Here is a 20,602-nt window from a genome sequence, read left to right on the forward strand (position 1 = left end):
AGAGAGGTACAGGGGAGGCATGTTAGAGAGGCACAAGGGAGGCATGTAGAGCGGTACAGGGGAGGCATGTAGAGAGGTACAAGGGAGGCATGTAGAGAGGTACAGGGGAGGCATGTAGAGAGGTACAGGGGAGGCATGTAGAGAGGCACAAGGGAGGCATGTAGAGAGGCACAGGGAGGCATGTAGAGAGATACAGGGGAGGCATGTAGAGAGGCACAAGGGAGGCATGTAGAGAGGCACAGGGGAGGCATGTAGAGAGGCACAGGGGAGGCATGTAGAGAGGCACAAGGGAGGCATGTAGAGATGCACAAGGGAGGCATGTAGAGAGGCACAAGGGAGGCATGTAGAGAGGCACAGGGGAGGCATGTAGAGAGGCACAGGGGAGGCATGTAGAGAGGTAAAGGGGAGGCATGTAGAGAGGCACAAGGGAGGCATGTAGAGAGGCACAGGGGAGGCATGTAGAGAGGCACATGGGAGGCATGTAGAGAGGTACAGGGGAGGCATGTAGAGAGGCACAAGGAGGCATGTAGAGAGGCACAGTGGAGGCATGTAGAGAGGCACAGGGGAGGCATGTAGAGAGGTACAGGGGAGGCATGTAGAGAGGCACAAGGGAGGCATGTAGAGAGGCACGGGGGAGGCATGTAGAGAGGCACAGGGGAGGCATGTAGAGAGGCACAGGGAGGCATGTAGAGAGGCACAAGGGAGGCATGTACAGAGGCACAGGGAGGCATGTAGAGAGGCACAAGGGAGGCATGTAGAGAGGCACTGGGGAGGCATGTAGAGAGGCATAGTAGTGGTATGTAAAGGGGCACAGAGGAGGCATGTAGAAAGGCATAGGAGTGGTATGTAAAGGGGCATGCATCTTTTATTGTGCATGGGATACAGTCAGCATGCTGTCGGTTGGCAGTCGAAATCCCAGCGCTGGAATCCTGACATGTGGCCAAAATACGGGTGTAATAAGGTATGCCGGCGGCCGGGCTCCCGGCGACCAGTATTCCAGTGCCGGAAGCCCAACCGCCAGCATACCGACAGCGTGGCGATCGCAAATGAGCCTCTTGCGAGCTCGCTGCACTTGCAACACTGCGGGCACGGTGGCGCGCTACGCTATCTATTCTCCCTCCAGGGGGGTCGTGGACCCCCAAGAGGGAGATAAAGTGTCGGTATGCCGGCTGTCGGTATTCCGGTGCCGGTATTCTGTGTGCCGGGATCCCAACAGCCAGCAACCTGAAGACCACCCCCAAAATACTGGCGCTGGAACTCCAACATAAGTGTACCAGGGATTCTTAGGTTTCAGCCGCATGGTTAGGGTTAGGCTGCAGGGAGGGTTAGGGTGTTGGTGGGGAAGGTCAGTATATTTACCTGACCCTGTTGGGATCTTCTCCATCAGGATGACCACCGGCATACGAAACACCTTTAAAAGGTATCACACCCTAGTGCATGAATCATCTACTTCTGTGTATGGGCACTGCATGTGTATCACTGCTCTGTGTGGGCACTGCATGTGTATCACTGCTCTGTGTGGGCACTGCATGTGTATCACTGCTCTGTGTGGGCACTGCATGTGTATCACTGCTCTGTGTGGGCACTGCATGTGTATCACTGCTCTGTGTGGGCACTGCATGTGTATCATTGCTCTGTGTGGGCACTGCATGTGTATCGCTGCTCTGTGTGGGCACTGCATGTGTATCACTGCTCTGTGTGGGCACTGCATGTGTATTACTGCTCTGTGTGGGCACTGCATGTGTATCACTGCTCTGTGTGGGCACTGCATGTGTATCACTGCTCTGTGTGGGCACTGCATGTGTATCACTGCTCTGTGTGGGCACTGCATGTGTATCATTGCTCTGTGTGGGCACTGCATGTGTATCGCTGCTCTGTGTGGGCACTGCATGTGTATCACTGCTCTGTGTGGGCACTGCATGTGTATCACTGCTCTGTGTGGGCACTGCATGTGTATCACTGCTCTGTGTGGGCACTGCATGTGTATCACTGCTCTGTGTGGGCACTGCATGTGTATCACTGCTCTGTGTGGGCAGTGCATGTGTATCACTGCTCTGTGTGGGCACTGCATGTGTATCACTGCTCTGTGTGGGCACTGCATGTGTATCGCTGCTCTCTGTGGGCACTGCATGTGTATCACTGCTCTGTGTGGGCACTGCATGTGTATTACTGCTCTGTGTGGGCACTGCATGTGTATCACTGCTCTGTGTGGGCACTGCATGTGTATCGCTGCTCTCTGTGGGCACTGCATGTGTATCGCTGCTCTGTGTGGGCACTGCATGTGTATCGCTGCTCTGTGTGGGCACTGCATGTGTATCGCTGCTCTGTGTGGGCACTGCATGTGTATCGCTGCTCTGTGTGGGCACTGCATGTGTATCACTGCTCTGTGTGGGCACTGCATGTGTATCATTGCTCTGTGTGGGCACTGCATGTGTATCGCTGCTCTGTGTGGGCACTGCATGTGTATCACTGCTCTGTGTGGGCACTGCATGTGTATCACTGCTCTGTGTGGGCACTGCATGTGTATCACTGCTCTGTGTGGGCACTGCATGTGTATCACTGCTCTGTGTGGGCACTGCATGTGTATCACTGCTCTGTGTGGGCAGTGCATGTGTATCGCTGCTCTGTGTGGGCACTGCATGTGTATCGCTGCTCTGTGTGGACACTGCATGTGTATCACTGCTCTGTGTGGGCACTGCATGTGTATCACTGCTCTGTGTGGGCACTGCATGTGTATCACTGCTCTGTGTGGGCACTGCATGTGTATCACTGCTCTGTGTGGGCACTGCATGTGTATCACTGCTCTGTGTGGGCACTGCATGTGTATCACTGCTCTGTGTGGGCACTGCATGTGTATCACTGCTCTGTGTGGGCACTGCATGTGTATCACTGCTCTGTGTGGGCACTGCATGTGTATCACTGCTCTGTGTGGGCAGTGCATGTGTATCGCTGCTCTGTGTGGGCACTGCATGTGTATCACTGCTCTGTGTGGGCACTGCATGTGTATCACTGCTCTGTGTGGGCAGTGCATGTGTATCGCTGCTCTGTGTGGGCACTGCATGTGTATCGCTGCTCTGTGTGGACACTGCATGTGTATCACTGCTCTGTGTGGGCACTGCATGTGTATCAGCTGATCCGCTCTCTATCCTCCTCCCTCTCCATCTTTTTCTCTATCACCATCTCTCTCTATGTCACTTTCTCTCCCTTACATAGCATCACCCACTGCCTCTCCATCGCCCACTATCTCCACCGTCACCCACTGCCCCACCTTGTCAACCACTGCCTCTCCCCAACACCCTTCCCTGTCACCCATTGCCTCATCCTCTACCTCTCCCCTGCATCACTATCTCTCCATCACCCACCGCCACCCTAAGACATCACCCTCTGCTTTTTCCTGTCACCAACTGCCTCCCTGTCACCTTCTCTATGATATCCACTGCCTTTTCCCATCACCCTTTCCTGTCACCCACTGCCTCCCTGTCACCCACTGCCTCTCCCCATCACCTTCTCCATGATATCCACTGCCTTTTCCTATCACCCTTTCTTGTCACCCTCTGCCTGTCCAAGGCATCCCCCTCTCCCTGTCATACTGATGTGGCATTCCTTTTGAAGCCACACTCTTGTTGTGAGGCCACGCCCACTCTTCCATGAGCAGGTAAATACCCTCTTCCCCTGTCATGGTGCCCCCCTGGTCAGATGTAGCAGACACATCAGGTGTTAGACGGGCAGATGGAAGTGATACGTGGACTGCTGACTATAAATCATTTAATGGCTATTGCACGTGGCATACAGATGATTAATTTACTGCGCGATTCAGATACTGCCGGATGAATGGAAGAAACATGGAATCATTTTATACTTTGCGGATTACTTTACAGCGTTTGTTACATTTGTAGTTATCATCTAGTGATTTATTGTGCGATCTCCAGTAGTTACACACAAGGCTTCTGGGTCCCCTCCGGATAGATCTCCACCTCACACAAATTTAATATATCGTCCCGGTCAGGGATGACCACACTGACATAGCGGCCGACCATTCCATCGCAGCACAATGTGGTGACCGACCCAGGTTCCACCTCAGATATAGTTCCGCACCTGAGGACAGAGAAAGTGCGGTGAGAAACCAGACATTGGGGTTTATTTACTAAGATTCGTAATTTTCAGAATCATGTTCAAGTTCAATCACGACTGACATCGACAGTGTAAAACTGCAACTTTTTGAATTGATTACGATGGATTTACTAAGCTGTCGTATTCGGGTTTTTCTTTTCTTCCGATGTCGATGTCATTCGTGGTTTTTTACCTATTTTTACGGCAGTGATTAGCAAAACACTGCCGACTTTTTTTACAATCAATCTCGGCCGGATCTGTGTGATCCGTGCTGGGGTTTTTTTTTTTTTTTTTAATTAAACACTGTAAAATAATAAAAAAAATTGCGTGGGGTTCCCCCTCCTAAGCATAACCAGCCTCGGGCTCTTTGAGCCGATCCTGGTTGCAGAAATATGGGGAAAAAAATGACAGGGGTTCCCCCATATTTAAGCAACCAGCATCGGGCTCTGCGCCTGGTCCTGGTCCCAAAAATACGGGGGACAAAAAGAGTAGGGGTCCCCCGTATTTTTAAAACCAGCACCGGGCTCCACTAGCTGGACAGATAATGCCACAGCCGGGGGTCACTTTTATATAGTGCCCTGCGGCCGTGGCATCAAAAATCCAACTAGTCACCCCTGGCCGGGGTACCCTGGGGGAGTGGGGACCCCTTCAATCAAGGGGTCCCCCCCCCCAGACACCCAAGGGCCAGGGGTGAAGCCCGAGGCTGTCCCCCCCCATCCAATGGGCTGCGGATGGGAGGGCTGATAGCCTTTGTTGTAAAAGAAAAGATATTGTTTTTAGTAGCAGTACTACAAGTCCCAGCAAGCCTCCCCCGCATGCTGGTACTTGGAGAACCACAAGTACCAGCATGCGACGGAAAAACGGGCCCGCTGGTACCTGTAGTACTACTACTAAAAAAATACCCAAAAAAAGACAAGACACACACACCGTGAAAGTATAATTTTATTACATACATACACACATACATACATACTTACCTTAAGTTCCCACGCAGGTCGGTCCTCTTCTCCAGTAGAATCCAAGGGGTACCTGTTGAAGAAATTATACTCACGAGATCCAGGGGTCCAGGCTCCTCGGGAAATCCAGGGGTAATCCACGTACTTGCATAAAATAAGAAAACGGAAAGCCGAGCCACGAACTGAAAGGGGACCCATGTTTTCACATGGGACTCCTTTCCACGAATGCCAGAAACCCACTTTGCCTTCTGTCTAAGTGGGTTTCTTCAGCCAATCAGGGAGCGCCACGTTGTAGCACTCTCCTGATCAGCTGTGTGGTCCTGTCCTCACTGACAGGCAGCACACGGCAGTGTTACAATGTAGCGCCTATGCGCTACATTGTAACCAATGATGGGAACTTTCTGCCCTGCGGTTGACCTAAAGTGACGTCACCGCTGAGCTGAAAGTTCCCATCATTGGTTACAATGTAGCGCATAGGCGCTACATTGTAACACTGCCGCGTGCTGCCTGTCAGTGAGGACAGGACCACACAGCTGATCAGGAGAGTGCTACAACGTGGCGCTCCCTGATTGCCTTCTGGCTAAGTGGGTTTCTTCAGCCAAAGTGGGTTTCTTGCATTCGGGGAAAGGAGTCCCATGTGAAAACATGGGGCCCCTTTCAGTTCGTGGCTCGGCTTTCCGTTTTCTTATTTTATGCAAGTACGTGGATTACCCCTGGATTTCCCGAGGAGCCTGGACCCCTGGATCTCGTGAGTATAATTTCTTCAACAGGTACCCCTTGGATTCTACTGGAGAAGAGGACCGACCTGCGTGGGAACTTAAGGTAAGTATGTATGTATGTGTGCATGTATGTAATAAAATTATACTTTCACGGTGTGTGTGTCTTGTCTTTTTTTGGGTATTTTTTTAGTGGTAGTACTACAGGTACCAGCGGGCCCGTTTTTCCGCCGCATGCTGGTACTTGTGGTTCTCCAAGTACCAGCATGCGGGGGAGGCTTGCTGGGACTTGTAGTACTGCTACTAAAAACAATATCTTTTATTTTACAACAAAGGCTATCAGCCCTCCCATCCGCAGCCCATTGGATGGGGGGGGACAGCCTCGGGCTTCACCCCTGGCCCTTGGGTGGCTGGGGGGGGGGACCCCTTGATTGAAGGGGTCCCCACTCCCCCAGGGTACCCCGGCCAGGGGTGACTAGTTGGATTTTTGATGCCACGGCCGCAGGGCACTATATAAAAGTGACCCCCGGCTGTGGCATTATCTGTCCAGCTAGTGGAGCCCGGTGCTGGTTTTAAAAATACGGGGGACCCCTACTCTTTTTGTCCCCCGTATTTTTGGGACCAGGACCAGGCGCAGAGCCCGATGCTGGTTGCTTAAATATGGGGGAACCCCTGTCATTTTTTTTCCCATATTTCTGCAACCAGGATCGGCTCAAAGAGCCCGAGGCTGGTTATGCTTAGGAGGGGGGACCCCACGCAATTTTTTTAGAAAAAATAAGCACTTTCACACCCCTTCCCACTGATATACATGCACGGATCTCATGGATCCCTGCATGCATCTCAAATCACGGATAAAAAAAGCAGGTCTGTTTTTTTTTAGGACTTTTTTACGAGTTGTAATTTTTCACGGCAGTGTTTTGTGTTTTTTTGCTTTGCACTTCTTAGTAAATGACCGAGATTCATACTTAAACAGCCGCGTTTTGACCGATGGTGTATTCATTCGTAATTTTTTACCTGACCTTGCAAAAAATTACGAATGCCCTCATCACTGCCGTGATTAGTGCTTAGTAAATTACCGAGATGACACTTTGATGAAAAAACGGCATCTCGGTCAAAATCGGGAGCTTAGTAAATATACCCCATTGTGTATGACTGAGCTCTTCACATGTTACCATGGAATCATTATATAATAACCCTACAGGTGGCGGTACATAGAGGTAGGGGTGGGCCCCCTCTCTGTATGGGCCCGGGACACCAGTCCTCATAGTCCCCCCCTGATGGCTGCCCTGTCTCTGCACACAATGTGTATGACTGAGCACATGTTACCATGGAATCATTATATAATAACCCTACAGGTGGCGGTACATAGAGGTAGGGGTGGGCCCCCTCTCTGTATGGGCCCGGGACACCAGTCCTCATAGTCCCCCCTGATGGCTGCCCTGTCTCTGCACACAATGTGTATGACTGAGCACATGTTACCATGAAATCATTATATAATAACCCTACAGGTGGCGGTACATAGAGGTAGGGGTGGGCCCCCTCTCTGTATGGGCCCGGGACACCAGTCCTCATAGTCCCCCCTGATGGCTGCCCTGTCTCTGCACACAATGTGTATGACTGAGCACATGTTACCATGAAATCATTATATAATAACCCTACAGGTGGCGGTACATAGAGGTAGGGGTGGGCCCCCTCTCTGTATGGGCCCGGGACACCAGTTCTCATAGTCCCCCCCTGATGGCTGCCCTGTCTCTGCACACAAAGTGTATGACTGAGCACATGTTACCATGGAATCAGGGCAGCTTCTAGCCTAGACAATTTGGCTCCCAGTGCGAGATTTAAAAATACACATCACAGCAGGCAAGAGTCTCCATTTTACACAATACAGCAGGCAAGAGTCCCCATTTCACACATTAGGCAGGCAAGAGTCCCCATTGTACACATTACAGCAGGCAAGAATCCCCATTATACATATTACAGCAGGCAAGAGTCCCCAATTTCCACGTTACGGCAGGCAAGAGTCCCCATTTTACACATTAGGCAGGCAAGTGTCCCCATTTCACACATTACGGCAGGCAAGAGTCCCCATTTTGTCTGTTTGTTCATTCTCCATAACATGTCCATTGTTGCTCATTCAATACTGTTTAAATCAACCTTAATATTGTTTATATATGCAATTGTGTTATGTTATATGTTACCCTTTAGATAATGTATTTATGTTAGACCTAGTTTCCTATTGTTTTCATACACCGCAGTGGACCCCCAGAGGGTGAGTCATATAAGGTACCATTGTCCATGTTTGTTTACTCCCTATTGTCCAAAAGTGAGCTGACCAGACAGGGTGGCTCTATGACTGATTTAATCACCTTGATTAGAATATGTATTGTATTCCAATGCTGTAAGATCCTAAGACACAGAGGTCACACACACCCCAGCAATATGAAGCTCTGGAGGTATAAGTAGAGCTACCCAGAGAGCTGAAGAGAGATTCTTTTTCCCTAGGCTAAGAAGTGATGTTCTGCCAGGGATCTGCTGTGGAATCCATTATCTTGGATTTATCTGGGACTCTGTGTTGCTGGAAGAGATTCTATGCTCCTTGACTAAGAAATAATGTTCTGTTAGGAGATTGTGGTGGGAATTGTCATGTGGAATTGGATTACAGAAGTGCGCTGAACTGTGTTATAACCTATTCTGTCAATAAACCCTGGTTGGTTTTTCATTTACCACCGTGACTGAGTGATTTTGAACCCGGTATTCTCACAGGGTTTATACTCTGGATTGTGGGTTCATACACTGGATTGTGGGTACACATACAGTACACTGGATTGTGGGTTCATACTCTGGATTGTGGGTTCATACACTGGAGTGTGGGTACATACACTGGATTGTGGGTACACATACAGTACACTGGATTGTGGGTACACATACAGTACACTGGATTGTGGGTTCACATACAGTACACTGGATTGTGGGTACACATACAGTACACTGGATTGTGGGTTCACATACAGTACACTGGATTGTGGGTTCACATACAGTACACTGGATTGTGGGTTCATACTCTGGATTGTGGGTACACATACAGTACACTGGATTGTGGGTTCATACACTGGATTGTGGGTACACATACAGTACACTGGATTGTGGGTACACATACAGTACACTGGATTGTGGGTTCACATACAGTACACTGCATTGTGGGTTCACATACAGTACACTGGATTGTGGGTTCATACTCTGGATTGTGGGTACACATACAGAACACCGGATTGTGGGTTCATACTCTGGATTGTGGGTACACATACAGTACACTGGATTGTGGGTTCATACACTGGATTGTGGGTACACATACAGTACACTGGATTGTGGGTACACATACAGTACACTGGATTGTGGGTTCACATACAGTACACTGCATTGTGGGTTCACATACAGTACACTGGATTGTGGGTTCATACTCTGGATTGTGGGTTCATACACTGGATTGTGGGTACACATACAGTACACTGGATTGTGGGTTCATACTCTGGATTGTGGGTACACATACAGTACACTGGATTGTGGGTACACATACAGAACACCGGATTGTGGGTTCATACTCTGGATTGTGGGTACACATACAGTACACTGGATTGTGGGTTCATACTCTGGATTGTGGGTACACATACAGTACACTGGATTGTGGGTTCATACACTGGATTGTGGGTACACATACAGTACACTGGATTGTGGGTACACATACAGTACACTGGATTGTGGGTTCACATACAGTACACTGCATTGTGGGTTCACATACAGTACACTGGATTGTGGGTTCATACTCTGGATTGTGGGTTCATACACTGGATTGTGGGTACACATACAGTACACTGGATTGTGGGTTCATACTCTGGATTGTGGGTACACATACAGTACACTGGATTGTGGGTACACATACAGAACACCGGATTGTGGGTTCATACTCTGGATTGTGGGTACACATACAGTACACTGGATTGTGGGTTCATACTCTGGATTGTGGGTACACATACAGTACACTGGATTGTGGGTTCATACTCTGGATTGCGGGTACACATACACTGGATTGTGGGTACACATACAGTACACTGGATTGTGGGTTCATACTCTGGATTGCGGGTACACATACACTGGATTGTGGGTACACATACAGTACACTGGATTGTGGGTTCATACTCTGGATTGCGGGTACACATACACTGGATTGTGGGTACACATACAGTACACTGGATTGTGGGTTCATACTCTGGATTGCGGGTACACATACACTGGATTGTGGGTTCATACTCTTAATTGTGGGTACACATACACTGGATTGTGGGTTCATACTCTGGATTGTGGGCACACATACAGTACACCGGATTGTGGGTTCATACTCTGGATTGTGGGTACACATACAGTACACTGGATTGTGGGTTCATACTCTGGATTGTGGGTACACATACAGTACACTGGATTGTGGGTTCATACTCTGGATTGCGGGTACACATACACTGGATTGTGGGTTCATACTCTTAATTGTGGGTACACATACACTGGATTGTGGGTTCATACTCTGGATTGTGGGTACACATACAGTACACTGGATTGTGGGTTCATACTCTGGATTGCGGGTACACATACACTGGATTGTGGGTTCATACTCTGGATTGTGGGCACACATACAGTACACTGGATTGTGGGTTCATACTCTGGATTGCGGGTACACATACACTGGATTGTGGGTTCATACTCTAAATTGTGGGTACACATAAACTGGATTGTGGGTTCATACCCTGGATTGTGGGCACACATACAGTACACCGGATTGTGGGCTCATACTCTGGATTGTGGGTACACATACAGTACACTGGATTGTGGGTTCATACTCTGGATTGTGGGTACACATACACTGGATTGTGGGTTCATACTCCGGATTGTGGGTTCATACTCCGGATTGTGGGTTCATACTCACACTGGGTTTTGGTTACGTGGTTCATTTCCAACGCGAACCTCCGCTCCCAAGAGACGGTTCCAGCCACTATCATTCCTGTTAACGACAACCACAGCTCCGACCTTCCGCGGCGTATGAAGATCTACTCTCCACCATGGAATATTCTCACTTCTTGTTAAAATACAAGATTTCCTGCTGTATGTTCCGTCCCGATTCCCATCAATAGCATTAAGAGCATTTCCATATGCATGATACACTGAGATCTGGCTGGCCTTACCCTCCGGGGCAATATTCTTCCCTGGAAGATAGGTACAGTGACATAATATCAAACACAGTCAGTAATAGCAAATAGTCAGTAAGAACGTTGATCCGGCAGACAGACAAGACAAGACAAGACAAGACAGACAGACAGACAAGACAGACAGATAGATAGACAAGACAGACAGACAGACAGACAGATAGATAGATATGTGATAGATAGATATTAGAGATGTGCGGGTGCGGCTCTCAGAGAACCAAACCGTACCGAACTTCACCATTCGAGTCCAGTTCCGAGCCCGGCTCGGATTTTCCTGCCTGACTCGGAAACCCGAACAAGGCAGAACGTCATCATCCCACTGTCGGATTCTCACGGGGTTTGGATTCCATATAAGGAGCCGCGCGTCGTGGGCATTTTCACTCCAGTCTCAGAGAGTGTAGTGAGAGGACGTGTCTCCGTCCTCAGTGTCTGTGTGGGGGCGGGAAAGTGGGGTGGCGAGTCTTGCGCTGTGTTGTGCTGCTCAGTCCAGTCCAGTGTAGTCAGTGTATTGTGCTGCATCAGTCCAGTCCAATGTAGTCAGTGTATTGTGCTGCATCAGTCCAGTCCAGTGTAGTCAGTGTATTGTGCTGCTCAGTCCAGTCCAGTGTAGTCAGTGTATTGTGCAGCATCAGTCCAGTCCAGTGTAGTCAGCGTATTGTGCTGCTCAGTCCAGTCCAGTGTAGTCAGTGTATTGTGCTGCATCAGTCCAGTCCAGTGTAGTCAGTGTATTGTGCTGCTCAGTCCAGTCCAGTGTAGTCAGTGTATTGTGCTGCATCAGTCCAGTCCAATGTAGTCAGTGTATTGTGCTGCATCAGTCCAGTCCAGTGTAGTCAGTGTATTGTGCTGCTCAGTCCAGTCCAGTGTAGTCAGTGTATTGTGCAGCATCAGTCCAGTCCAGTGTAGTCAGTGTATTGTGCTGCTCAGTCCAGTCCAGTGTAGTCAGTGTATTGTGCTGCTCAGTCCAGTCCAGTGTAGTCAGTGTATTGTGCTGCATCAGTCCAGTCCAGTGTAGTCAGTGTATTGTGCTGCATCAGTCCAGTCCAGTGTAGTCAGTGTATTGTGCAGCATCAGTCCAGTCCAGTGTAGTCAGTGTATTGTGCTGCTCAGTCCAGTCCAGTGTAGTCAGTGTATTGTGCTGCTCAGTCCAGTCCAGTGTAGTCAGTGTATTGTGCTGCATCAGTCCAGTCCAGTGTAGTCAGTGTATTGTGCTACATCAGACCAGTCCAGTGTAGTCAGTGTATTGTGCTGCTCAGTCCAGTCCAGTGTAGTCAGTGTGTTGTGCTGCATCAGTCCAGTCCAGTGTAGTCAGTGTATTGTGCTGCTCAGTCCAGTCCAGTGTAGTCAGTGTATTGTGCTACTCAGTCCAGTCCAGTGTAGTCAGTGTATTGTGCTGCATCAGTCCAGTCCAGTGTAGTCAGTGTATTGTGCTGCTCAGTCCAGTCCAGTGTAGTCAGTGTATTGTGCTGCTCAGTCCAGTCCAGTGTAGTCAGTGTATTGTGCTGCTCAGTCCAGTCCAGTGTAGTCAGTGTATTGTGCTGCTCAGTCCAGTCCAGTGTAGTCAGTGTATTGTGCTGCTCAGTCCAGTCCAGTGTAGTCAGTGTATTGTGCTGCTCAGTCCAGTCCAGTGTAGTCAGTGTATTGTGCTGCATCAGTCCAGTCCAGTGTAGTCAGTGTATTGTGCTGCATCAGTCCAGTCCAGTGTAGTCAGTGTATTGTGCTGCTCAGTCCAGTCCAGTGTAGTCAGTGTATTGTGCTGCTCAGTCCAGTCCAGTGTAGTCAGTGTATTGTGCTGCATCAGTCCAGTCCAGTGTAGCCAGTGTATTGTGCTGCGCAGCACAGTCCAGTGTAGTCAGTGTATTGTGCTGCTCAGCACAGTCCAGTGTAGTCAGTGTATTGTGCTGCGCAGCACAGTCCAGTGTAGTCAGTGTATTGTGCTGCTCAGCACAGTCCAGTGTAGTCAGTGTATTGTGCTGCGCAGCACAGTCCAGTGTAGTCAGTGTATTGTGCTGCTCAGTCCAGTCCAGTGTAGTCAGTGTATTGTGCTGCATCAGTCCAGTCCAGTGTAGTCAGTGTATTGTGCTGCTCAGTCCAGTCCAGTGTAGTCAGTGTATTGTGCTGCATCAGTCCAGTCCAGTGTAGTCAGTGTATTGTGCTGCTCAGTCCAGTCCAGTGTAGTCAGTGTATTGTGCTGCTCAGTCCAGTCCAGTGTAGTCAGTGTATTGTGCTGCATCAGTCCAGTCCAGTGTAGTCAGTGTATTGTGCTGCATCAGTCCAGTCCAGTGTAGTCAGTGTATTGTGCTGCATCAGTCCAGTCCAGTGTAGTCAGTGTATTGTGCTGCATCAGTCCAGTCCAGTGTAGTCAGTGTATTGTGCTGCATCAGTCCAGCGAGTCACAGTATTGGTGTCCTCTGCTGCTATATGTCCCCAGTGCTGCTGGCTGCTGTATAAGTCCCTTTCAGTGGTGCTGTGTTGTCTTGCATCAGACCAGGGGTAGTGTCTTGTGCAGCATCAGTCCAGTGACCAGTCACAATGGTGGTGTCCTCTGCTGCCATATATCCAGTGTTACTGCCGTATAATTCCCGTGATACTGGCGTATAATTCCTGTGACATTGCCGTATATTTCTCGGAATACTGGCGTATAATTCCTGTGACATTGCCGTATAATTCTCGGAATACTGGCCTATAATTCCTGTGACATTGCCGTATAATTCTCGGAATACTGGCGTATAATTCCTGTGATATTGCCGTATAATTCCCGTGATACTCGCATATAATTCCTGTGACATTGCCGTATAATTCCCGTGATATTGCCATGTAATTCCTGTGATACTGGCGTATAATTCTCATAATACTGGCGTATAATTCCTGTGACATTGCTGTATAATTCTCGGAATACTGGCCTATAATTCCTGTGACATTGCCGTATAATTCTCGGAATACTGGCCTATAATTCCTGTGACATTGCCGTATAATTCTCGGAATACTGGCGTATAATTCCTGTGACATTGCCGTATAATTCCTGTGATATTGCCGTATAATTCCCGTGATACTGGCGTATAATTCTCGGAATACTGGCCTATAATTCCTGTGACATTGCGGTATAATTCTCGGAATACTGGCGTATAATTCCTGTGACATTGCCGTATAATTCCCGTGATATTGCCGTATAATTCCCGTGATACTGGCGTATAATTCTCATAATACTGGCCTATAATTCCTGTGACATTGCCGTATAATTCTCGGAATACTGGCGTATAATTCCTGTGACATTGCCGTATAATTCCTGTGATATTGCCGTATAATTCCCGTGATACTGGCATATAATTCCTGTGACATTGCCGTATAATTCCCGTGATATTGCCGTATAATTCCCGTGATACTGGCGTATAATTCCTGTGACATTGCCGTATAATTCCTGTGATACTGGCGTATAATTCCTGTGACATTGCCGTATAATTCTCGGAATACTGGCGTATAATTCCTGTGACATTGCCGGTTAATTCCTGTGACATTGCCGTATAATTCTCGGAATACTGGCGTATAATTCCTGTGACATTGCCGTATAATTCTCGGAATACTGGCGTATAATTCCTGTGACATTGCCGTATAATTCTCGGAATACTGGCGTATAATTCCTGTGACATTGCCGTATAATTCCTGTGATACTGGCGTATAATTCCCGTGATACTGGCGTATAATTCCTGTGATATTGCCGTATAATTCTCGGAATACTGGCGTATAATTCCTGTGACATTGCCGTATAATTCTCGGAATACTGGCGTATAATTCCTGTGACATTGCTGTATAATTCTCGGAATACTGGCGTATAATTCCTGTGACATTGCCATATAATTCTCGGAATACTGGCGTATAATTCCTGTGACATTGCCGTATAATTCTCGGAATACTGGCGTATAATTCCTGTGACACTGCCGTATAATTCTCGGAATACTGGCGTATAATTCCTGTGACATTGCCGTATAATTCCTGTGACATTGCCGTATAATTCTCGGAATACTGGCATATAATTCCTGTGACATTGCCGTATAATTCTCGGAATACTGGCGTATAATTCCTGTGACATTGCCGTATAATTCTCGGAATACTGGCGTATAATTCCTGTGACATTGCCGTATAATTCTCGGAATACTGACGTATAATTCCTGTGACATTGCCGTATAATTCCTGTGATATTGCCATATAATTCCCGTGATACTGGCATATAATTCCTGTGACATTGCCGTATAATTCCCGTGATACTGGCATATAATTCCTGTGACATTGCCGTATAATTCCTGTGACATTGCCGTATAATTCCCATGATACTGCCGTATAATTCTCGGAATACTGGCGTATAATTCCTGTGACATTGCCGTATAATTCTCGGAATACTGGCGTATAATTCCTGTGACATTGCCATATAATTCTCGGAATACTGGCGTATAATTCCTGTGACATTGCCGTATAATTCCTGTGACATTTCCATATAATTCTCAGAATACTGCCGTATAATTCCAGTTATCTTGCCGTATAATTCCGTATAAATCCAGTCCAGTGGTGCTGCCATATAAGTTCAGTGGTGCTGTCCTGTGCTGTATATTATTTACTCCAAATAAAGGGGTTACTAATATTTAATCCAAATAATTTTTACAGGGTTTACCCTGTGAGGTGTAGGGGTACGCTCAGTTGTGCCGCATATTGTGTTATATAACTCCGAAAAAATAATGGAGAACAAACATTTGGAGGATAAAATATGGAAAGATCAAGAACCACTTCCTCCTAGTGCTGAAGCTGCTGCCACTAGTCATGGCATAGACGATGAAATGCAATCAACGTCGTCTGCCAAGGCCGATGCCCATTGTGATAGTAGAGGGCATGTAAAATCCAAAAAGCCAAAGTTCAGTAAAAAGACCCAAAAAAAGAAATTTACATGGTCTGAGGAGAAATGTAAACTTGCCAATATGCCATTTACGACACGGAGTGGCAAGGAACGGCTGAGACCCTGGCCTATGTTCATGACTAGTGGTTCAGCTTCACATGACGATGGAAGCCCTCATCCTCCCGCTAGAAAAATGAAAAGAGTTAAACTGGAAAAAGCACAGAGAAGAACTGTGCATTCTGAGATGGTATCACAAATCCCCAAGGAGAGTCCAAGTGTGTCGGCAGTTGCGATGCCTGACCTTCCCAACACTGGACGGGAAGAGGTGGCTCCTTACACCATTTGCACGCCCCCTGCAAGTGCTGGAAGGAGCACCCACTGTCCAGTTCCTGACAGTCAAATTGAAGATGTCACTGTTGAAGTACACCAGGATGAGGATATGGGTGTTGCTGGCGCTGGGGAGGAAATTGACAAGGAGGATTCTGATGGTGAGGTGGTTTGTTTAAGTCAGGCACCCGGGGAGACACCTGTTGTGCGTGGCATAAAGAAGCCCATTGTGATGCCTGGGCAAAATACCAAAAATTCCACATCTTCGCTGTGGAATTATTTCTCCACAAATCCGGACAACACCTCTGTCAATCTGTAATAAGTAGGAGTAAGGATGTTAACCATCTAGGAACATCCTCCCTTATACGTCACCTGCAGCGCATTCATCATAAGTCAGTGTCAAGTTGTGAAACTTTGGGTAAAAGCTAAGCAGTCCACTGACACCTAAATCCCTTCTTCCTCCTGTACCCAAGCTCCTGCAAGCCACACTACGAAATCCCTCAGTGTCAACTTCATCCTCTGTCAGGAACGTCAGTAGCACTGCAGGCCATGTCACTGTCAAGACTGAGGAGTCCTCTCCTAACTGGGATTCCTCCAGAGGATCCTTGAGTGTAACGCCCGCTGATGCTGCCGCTGCTGTTGTTGCTGCTGGGAGTCGATCATCATCCCAGAGGGGAAGTCGGAAGACCACTTGTACTACTTCCAGTAAGCAATTGACTGTCCAACAGTCCTTTGTGAGGAAGATGAAATATGACAGCAGTCATCCTGTTGCAAAGCGGATAACTGAGGTCTTGACACTTATGTTGGTGTTAGACGTGCGTCCGGTATCCGCTATTAGTTCAGTGAAACTTAGAGAATTGATGGAAATAGTGTGTCCCCGGTATCAAATCCCATCTAGGTTCCACTTCTCTAGGCAGGCGATACCGAGAATGTACAAAGATGTAAGAAAAAGAGTCACCAGTGTCCTATAAAATGCAGTTGTACCCAGTGTCCACTTAACGACGGACATGTGGACAAGTGGAGCAGGGCAGACTCAGGACTACATGACTGTGACAGCCCACTGGGTAGATGTATTGCCTCCCGCAGCAACAAAAGCAGCGGCGGCACCAGTAGCAGCATCTCGCAAACGCCAACTCGTTCCTAGGCAGGCTACGTTTTGTATCACCGCTTTCTGTAAGAGGCACACAGCTGACAACCTCTTACGGAAACTGAGGGACACCATCGCAGAATGGCTTACCCCAATTGGACTCTCTTGGGGATTTGTGACATCGGACAACGCTACCAATATTGTGCGCGCATTACATCTGGGCAAATTCCAGCACGTCCCATGCTTTGCACATACAATTAATTTGGTGGTGCAGAATTTTTTGAAAAATGACAGGGGTGTATAGGAGATGCTGTCGGTGGCCCGAAAAATTGCGAGCCACTTTTGGCATTCAGCCACCGCATGCCAAAGACTGGAGCACCAGCAAACACTCCTGAACCAGCCCTGCCATCATCTGAAGCAAGAGGTGGTAACGAGGTGGAATTCAACCCTCTATATGCTTCAGAGGATGGAGGAGCAGCAAAAGGCCATTCAAGCCTATACAGCTACCCACGATATAGGCAAAGGAGGAGGAATGCACCTGTCTCAAGCGCAGTGGAGAATGATTTCAACATTGTGCAAGGTTCTGCAACCTTTTGAACTTGCCACACGTGAAGTCAGTTCAGACACTGCCAGCCTGAGTCAGGTCATTCCCCTCATCAGGCTTTTGCAGAAGAAGCTGGAGACATTGAAGGAGGAGCTAAAACAGAGCGATTCCGCTAGGCATGTGGGACTTGTGGATGGAGCCCTTAATTCGCTTAACCAGGATTCACGGGTGGTCAATCTGTTGAAATCAGAGCACTACATTTTGGCCACCGTGCTCGATCCTAGGTTTAAAACCTACCTTGGATCTCTCTTTCCGGCAGACACAAGTCTGCAGAGGTTCAAAGACCTGCTGGTGAGAAAATTGTCAAGTCAAGCGGAACGTGACCTGTCAACATCTCCTCCTTCACATTCTCCCGCAACTGGGGGTGCAAGGAAAAGGCTACGAATTCCGAGCCCACCCGCTTGTGGGTGACCCCAATTACCTTTGTGGAAACCGCAGACCGCAAAGTTCCCATCATAGGTTACAATGGAGCTGCGCTACGCTACATTGTAACCAGTGCGCTCCTCCTGATTGTCAGTGCAGGAGCGCACAGCCAATCAGCAGAGAGCCATGACGTGGCGCTCCCTGATTGGCTGGCAGGACCTTCACTGACAGAAGTCACGGGGGTCCCACCATTCGGGGACAGGGGTTCCATGTGTAAACATGGAACCCCTTTAGTTGCGAGGATCGGGTTTTCGTTTTTTTTTTTTTAACAAGTCCCTGGATTACGATGAGAAAGAAGCGGACAGAATGACGCCGGATTGTTTGTAAGTATAATTTTATTTACAGGTAATCCGTGGATTCTACTGGACAAGAGGACGTGATTCGCAGCATTGGAGGTAGGTAAGTATGTGACTGTGTAAGTGTGTGTAATAAAATTGTATTGTCACGGTGTCTGTGTAGGGTTTTTTTTGGGTATTTTTTGTAGAACTACAGCTACCAGCGAGCCCCTTATTTCCCCGCATGCTGGTACTTGTGGTTCTCCAAGTACCAGCTTGCGGGGGAGGCTTGCTGGGACTTGTAGTTCTCCTACAAAAAACAATGTTTCATTTTTTACACAATGGCTATCAGCCTCCCATCCACCGCCCACGGATGGGGGGGGACAGCCTCGGGCTTCACCCCTGGCCCTTGGGTGGCTGGAGGGGGAAACCCCTTGATTTAAGGGGTCCCCACTCCTCCAGGGTACCCCGGCCAGGGGTGACTAGTTGGTGATTTATTGCCACGGCCGCAGGGACCAGTATAAAAGTGTCCCCCGGCTGTGGCATTATCTTTCTGGCTAGTGAAGCCCGGTGCTGGTGTTAAAAATATGGAGGCCCCTACGTCTTTTGTCTCCCGGATTTTTGAACCAGGACCAGATGCAGAGCCCGGTGCTGGTTGATTAAATATGGGGGGACCCCAGTCATTTTCCCCCCTGTATTTTTACAACCAGGACTGGCTCAAAGAGCCGTGGCTGGTTATACATAGGAGGGGGGACCCCACGCAATTTTTTTCTTTAATTTATCACACTTTCACACCCCTTCCCACTGATAAGAATAACGGGTCTCACTGATCCGTGCATGCCTATCAATACGGATAAAAAAAGCAGGTCTAATTTTAAAACTGCTTTTTTTTACGAATTCTATGATTTCCCGGCAGTGTTTGGCTATTGCTGGCAGTGATTGTGAATACGAATTCTTAGTAAATTACCGAGTTGTATAAAATAACAGGCGTGTTTGACCGATGGTCTATTCATTCGTATTTGTGAACTCTGCCGTTAAAACAAATACGAATAGTCCCAACACTGCCGAGATTTGGGTTTAGTAAATTCCTGAGATGACTCTTTGGAAAAAAAAAAAAACTTGGTCAAAATACCCCCTAGACGGATAAGATAGATAGATAGATAGATAGATAGATAGATAGATAGATAGATAGATAGATAGATAGATAGATAGATAGATAGATAGATATGAGATAGACATATAGATATTAGATAGATTGATATGTGATAGATAGATAGACAGACAGACAGACAGACAGACAGACAGATAGATAGATAGATAGATAGATAGATAGATAGATAGATAGATAGATAGATAGACCTCAGCACTGAGGTCATGGGTTCAATTCCCACCATGGCCCTAACTGTGTGGAGTTTTTATGTTCTCCCCGTACTTGCGTGGGTTTCCTCCGGGTACTCCGGTTTCCTCCCACAATCCAAAAATATACTAGTAGATTAATTGGCACCCAACAAAATTAACCCTAGCGTGAATGTGTGTGTGTGTGTGTGTGTGTGTGTGTGTGTGTGTGTGTGTGTGTGTGTGTGTGTGTGTGTACATGTGGTAGGGAATATAGATTGTAAGCTCCACTGGAGCAGGGACTGATGTGAATGGGCAAATATTCTCTGTACAGCGCTGCGGAATATGTGTGTGCTATATAAATAACTGGCAATAAATAAATAAATAGATAAGAAAGATAGATAGATAGATAGATAGATAGATAGATAGATAGATAGATAGATAGATAGTAATAGCAATTAGTCAGTAAGGATAGACAGACAGATACAATAGATAGATAAAAATGAAATAGATAGATACTGTAGATAGATAGATAAGATAGACAGATAGATACTGTAGATAGACAGATAGATACAATAGATAAGATAGATAGATAGATAGATAGATAGATAGATAGATAGAGATATGAGATAGATAGATAC

General features: G+C 47.7%; 1 protein-coding gene across 1 annotated transcript in view; it reads right to left on the bottom strand.

Moving 5' to 3' along the window:
- Window positions 1-3,748: 3,748 nt before the first annotated feature.
- LOC134928737 (fucolectin-1-like) overlaps window positions 3,749-20,602 on the bottom strand; it is a 27,068-nt gene continuing 10,214 nt past the window's right edge. The window contains exons 2-3 of the mRNA XM_063924753.1: window positions 10,755-11,031; window positions 3,749-4,095 (exon numbers count right to left, since the gene is read on the bottom strand). Coding sequence (XP_063780823.1) covers window positions 3,933-4,095; window positions 10,755-11,031 — 440 coding nt within the window. The 3' untranslated portion in view covers window positions 3,749-3,932. The remainder of the gene's footprint in view (window positions 4,096-10,754; window positions 11,032-20,602) is intronic.

This window comes from Pseudophryne corroboree, chromosome 5 (assembly GCF_028390025.1).
Source record: "Pseudophryne corroboree isolate aPseCor3 chromosome 5, aPseCor3.hap2, whole genome shotgun sequence".
NCBI lineage: Eukaryota > Metazoa > Chordata > Amphibia > Anura > Myobatrachidae > Pseudophryne > Pseudophryne corroboree.